We start from the raw sequence: 5,846 nt of genomic DNA on the forward strand, positions 1-5,846 counted from the left end.
TTTTTTTATTTTTATTTTTTTGTTTTATTATTTATTATTTATTTTATTGTTATTATATTTTATTATTTTAAAATGAATTTGTTTATTTATTTGTTTGTAACATAAAAATTTCCAGGTATCCTTCATCCTCCTCCACTCTCCACACTAGAGAAAGCATCATTTGACACAGATGTATATTTTATATATAATATGTATATATACATGTGTATATATATATATACATATATATATATATAGCTATGTCTTGCTTATTTCTATTTATAAATTTTTTCTTTGGAGGTAGACATACACAAAATAGTATTTGTGTTACTATATACAATGTTCTATTGATTCTACTCATTTCATTCTTCATAATTTCATGTAGGTCTTTCAATGTTTTTTTTTTAACTTACATTTTCATCATTTCTTATGGCACAATAATATTCCATCACAATAATATACTACTACTTTTGCCTTTCTGTTGCTAGTAGCAGCAATGGCTTTTAGGTTAAATGTTAATATTGTGTGTACCCAGGCTTACATGTAAAGTTACAGGTTAACATAGTGAGAACAATGGATTTGGAATCAGGGAATCTGCAAATCCCAATTACTTGTATGATCTTGAAGAGGTTGTTGAACTCTGACCCTCAGTTTACCAATCTATTAAAAAAGGGTTCAACTTGATGAATCCTATCACAGGTTGTAAAATCTTACGATGCTAAGAAATATTTATAACCAATCATCTTCATCCTTCCCCAAAACTTGTTCAAATTTGAATTCAATTCCTTTTGATAATAGATAAAATCCCCTGATAGTTGAAATACATGGACATTTTAAACCCTTTTAAGTTTCATGGATAAAACCAGGGCATTGCTTAGCTGGGGAAGCACACCAGAAAAGGGGCCTATAAAATAGAAATGTGTAAAATAAAAAAAACCTGGAAGTTTTAGAAGAGAAGAACTCCTTAGGGGAAAGAAAGTGTGGATGCAAAAGTAGTATGGAACCCTGAAGAATGACAAAAGTTTAGATCTTTAACCTCTAGTTGCATTTTATCTTTTGCTCTCATTATATTTGCAGAGCATTCCCCAGAAGAAGAGAAACAACTTAGCAGGAAAATGATGAAATACTGGGCCAACTTTGCTCGGAATGGGTAAGAATACTCACAGAGAAAATGAAAACCTTTTTACCCAAGACATATGACTGATATAATTTTCCACATCATTTATATTTCCCATTATATATCCATCTTACCTACCTTTCCTAGAGATTCTTGTATCTTCAAAAAGGTTTTTGTTTTGCTTTTTTTTTAAGTGTTTGCATTTGTGTTTGGGGAGAAAGTTTATTATAACTAACCTACAAATCAGTTAAGTCTGTCATTATATGTGTAATGCAAAGTTGCTAGCAGAGGCCTTTTGCTTCTGCAAATTTCAAACTGTCACAGCCTGGCAGTTAGAGGTTTTAGAATCTTCAGAAAGGCAATTGGAGCCTGAGGCTATAAATAGGGCTGAAGTTCCAACTGACTGGGCTTTTGTCTTCTGGCTCTCACTTTGCCTGGGGGCTTTTGCTTTTTGGGCTTTGGTTTAGCTTGTTGGCTTCAGCCTTTCAGCTGGGCTTTGACCTTTTGGCTTCAGCATTGACCTGTGCTTATTTTGTCTTGGGGAAATTTGGACTTATCTGATTTCTCTTGACCTCTCCCTGATCTCTCCATTACATCCCTGCTATTTTACCTGAATTTCCCTTTGGGCCCTGGGAGGAAGGGTGGTTTTGGTGGTTGGACACTGTGAGTTTAGTTTCTGTAGGCATAAAGGGCATCCTAAAACAAGTTACCCCAATTTAATGATTTGATAAATATTTTACTTCAAAGGCAGTCAAACCTTCATGACTGGGAGAGCTGGACTCTCTCAGTCTAAACCTCTCCTGTGACCTATCCCCTACCATCTAGCCTTCTCCCTAGCAGCATTTAGAAAACCTAAAACCTCTTTCCCTCCGATTATTCCTGACTTTAATAAATCCTCTTTCTTACCTACACAAGTCTCTGGTGAATCATTGTATCAAAGATTAAGGCAAGGGCTAAAGAGGGAATCAATTATTTTCTTTTTATTTCTTAAGGGAACCACAGGCATCCATCTTGGTAGGAAGTACCTACCCGAGACTTCCTGCAGCCATCAGTTTCACTGGCAGGGAGGAACCCTTTTGTCTCCTCCCTCAAGGGACTTACAAATTAACAAGAGAAGTCCTCCAGCCAGATATAAAACATTTCGACTGGGCCAATTCCTCTTGTACCTTAGAAATAGCTTTCCCGAACTGAAGAACCTCAGCCTATTTCCTCTCAGTATCCTTTGTCTCTAGCCTCAGTGAATAAGCCCATTTGAACTGTCCTCCTGTATACTCCCATCCATTCCCTTACCTTCCTATATACCACCTCATTCATCCCTTCCTATACTCAACTATATCCTTCATTCCTTCTCCATTCACCTCATTATCTTTTATCCCTCCTCACTACCCAAATTGCCTGAGACCTGCCAAGATTACCAAATTTCTTCATAACATATGTAAACTATACACACCATGCCCACATTTACAAAGAAGGCAGGGAAGCAAATTTTCTTATTTCTTCTTTGGGGACAGGCTTGGTCATTATAATATCATAGTACTGTGTCATTTGTTGTAGTGTTCTTCTTGTCATTGTGTATATGGATTTTCCTGGTCCTGCTTAGTTTATTATCAATTCATGTAAGTCTTTCTGTGCTTTGATGTATTCACATTACTTATTTCTTCTAATACAGTGATATAAGGCAATTTTGTATTATAATACATCTTGTTAATCCTCCTTTGGTAGGCATTTACTTTGTTTCTATATCTTTGTTACTACTAAAATTTCACTACAGACATGATGGTGTATAAAGGCCTTTTTATGATTTACCATTGGCTTCCTTGCTGCATATGCTTAGCAATAAGCTGTCTAGGTCAAAGGGTACAAACCTTTTACTCTATTTTCCTAACTCCAAATTACTTTCCACAATGGTTGAACGATATATTTAGTTCCGCAAATGCTGCATCATTAATTTTCCTGACTTTTCATAACTCCTCTTTTTGACTATCTTTTCCTTTATTACTTCTGCAGAATTTTTGTGTTTGAGGTGACACATCAAAAAAAATTTTTTTAAGATTTGTTTTCTCTGGTGAATTATTTGTAGCACTCTTTTCGATAGTTAATGGGCTCTTTTGAGTAGTTTGCTCATATTCTTTGAAACTTATTTATTGCAGAATAATGAAGTTTTACATATTTGCATTATTTCCCAATGTAACAGCTATTAGACCCTTGCCAAAGAGAGTCTCTGAAAAGTTCCCCTCCCTCAGTACATCATTTCTCTTCTGATCTTGCTTGCATTCATTTTGAACACACAAAACCTTTTCAATTTCATGTACTTGATCTATTTCATCTTTTGCGATTATTTTTATCCTTTAATCAAGGATTCACCCTCTAGCTATAATTATGAAAAGTAATTTTTTCTGGTTCACTAATTATTATTTGGTCTAAATATACATTTTGTGAATGCTGAGTATACAGTATTAAAACTATTGGTCTACATATAATTTCTTCCAAGCTGTTTTCCAGCTTAACAAATAAATTTTGTTGAAAAAAATCTGTCTGAATCTCTTCCTAACATGTGTTCACAAACTGATTCCCAAGAGAGCAACTGCTACTACTAGATTCGAAGCTCTATACTTTGAGACCATAAATCCTAAAACTATATAATTCGTAGGCTCCCTCGTGCTTCAGCCATTATATAAAACTAACTTTAAAACAGACATTTACTAAGATCATATTATAAGAACAATAGCTATAGTTTTCCCTCTGAAAATGGGGCACAATTTCCCACAAATATTCAGTCAATGTAGGAAGAGTAGATAAAATTTAAAGTTCATGGGTTATGAAGCACCCATGTGGAAAATCCATGTAACTAATGACTGTCACTCCTCCAAGACTCAGAAGTGTTGAAGTCCTTTATCTCCTGTCAAATTTCCACCCAGCTCCAACCCTTCTACTCATCCTATCTTACTCTACCCTGCCTTATCTTAGAAAGCATTATTTTTTTACCTTAATTTTCAACTTCACATCTCTCACTGAAGAATAGCTCTAATTATCCAGAACTGGGTGTTTCTTTCTTGAGTTCAAAGCTAACTATCTCTTTTTTAGTTACCAGAGGTTCTGCCATTCAGTGTTGACTCCAACCTTGAATGAATGTTTTCCTGTGTCTGCCTGGAAAATTTATATCTCAGTTTCCCCTCAAATATACATAACAATTTCTGAAGTGTTTTTTATGACTACTAGATGAAAGTCTCTCTTTCTAAGCAAGTAGTTCTCCTGTTCAAAGGTAGAAAAGGAAAGGGAAATTACTCCTGCTCTCATTTCCTAATAAAGGTTAGGTTCTTCGTTGTGGGACTACAGAACTAGCAACTCAGTTTTCTAAGGGTCATAAGAGAGGCACTGCCAATTTTTGTTCAGACACTGAGTGCCTCTTCAAATCAATTAGAGAAAGATATTCACACTTTGGAAAAGGGATTTTACAGTGTCTTCCTACCCTGTTAACACATAAATATTTTGTCATTCTTTTATTTGCCTGAATTGAGGTAGAGGTGGAGGAAGGAAGCAATTTCTTCCCAAATACACCCTTTACATTGTCAATTTTGGAATTTGTCCCCACAAGCAATATGAATTTATATTTGGGGGTTTATCAAATACTAGATTATTGGATTTCATGGCTCATGATTCTTACATATATAGCCTATTCCACTGATTTACTGTTACATTTTTCACCAGTTCAAATGGTTTGATGATTACTGCATTATATAAGAATTTGAAATATAGTTGAAAAGGAAGAAAATTAATAATGCTGAAATACTAGGGAATTTGACTTTTTGTGATTAATGAGTTGTCTACTTCCTACCTCTTTTTTAAAATGACCATCATCAATGTTTAAATTATTAATATATTTTAAAATCTTTATTATTTTTTCAGAAATCCCAATGGTGAGGGCCTGCTAAACTGGCCTGTATATGATCAGAATGAAAATTACCTTCAAATTAATGTCAACATGAAGACAGCCAAGAAGCTAAAAGAGAAGGAGGTGGCATTTTGGACTGAACTCACAGCAGAGAAGCCAGTTGATGTGCATAGAGAGAATATAGAGCTATAATGTGGAAATATCTGCTATGTCTCCTTCATGGTAAACTCAATAAGAAGATATTCAAATTTGTTATGGGTATCTGGTTCTTTGGTAGTAGAAGAACTTTTCAGCAAGGATGTGGGGGAGTCAGCATGGGACCAAGGATAAGTGGAACGAGTCAAAAATCAACACATTGGGAGATAATGACCCCAATGCTTTTGCACTGGGGATATTATAGGATTCTCTTGTTTTCAGAATGCTTCAAATAACTGTCTTTCCATACGTATAGTTGGTACTAAGTGAAATCCTCTTTATTTGTGATTCTTGGTATATATGTACATATTTTTGACTGAGACATGAAAATAATAAGTCCACATTCGAAATAAGATTTAGTCCATGCATGAATTCTTTTTTATAGTTATCATGTTAAAATTAATATATACTTAAAAAAAACCTGGCAAATGATAGAGGCTCACAAATTTATTTGTATATTTGTAAATTTGTAAATTTCATTTACATTCTTTATTTCTTTTCTTTGTACATTGAAATGTGTTTTTGACTTTTCTTTGCCTTCCCACCACTTAGCCCAGTACCTAGTTCTAATATATGAGTTCTAATCAGGATCTCTCTCTCTATGAAACCCTTTTTTCTTAAATTTTTTAAATTTTTAAAATTTTTTCCAAGGTTGCATGATTC

General features: G+C 34.3%; 1 protein-coding gene across 1 annotated transcript in view; it reads left to right on the plus strand.

Annotated features, from left to right (window-relative positions):
- The window catches only part of LOC123233657 (liver carboxylesterase 1-like), a gene marked incomplete at its 5' end in the record, with an annotated part of 42,771 nt that extends 37,531 nt beyond the window's left edge, over positions 1 to 5,240 (plus strand). Inside the window, 2 exons of the mRNA XM_044659720.1 lie at positions 1,022 to 1,129; positions 5,003 to 5,240. Coding sequence (XP_044515655.1) covers positions 1,022 to 1,129; positions 5,003 to 5,180 — 286 coding nt within the window. The remainder of the gene's footprint in view (positions 1 to 1,021; positions 1,130 to 5,002) is intronic.
- Positions 5,241 to 5,846: the final 606 nt, after the last annotated feature.

The sequence above is a fragment of the Gracilinanus agilis genome, chromosome 2 (genome assembly GCF_016433145.1).
Source record: "Gracilinanus agilis isolate LMUSP501 chromosome 2, AgileGrace, whole genome shotgun sequence".
NCBI lineage: Eukaryota > Metazoa > Chordata > Mammalia > Didelphimorphia > Didelphidae > Gracilinanus > Gracilinanus agilis.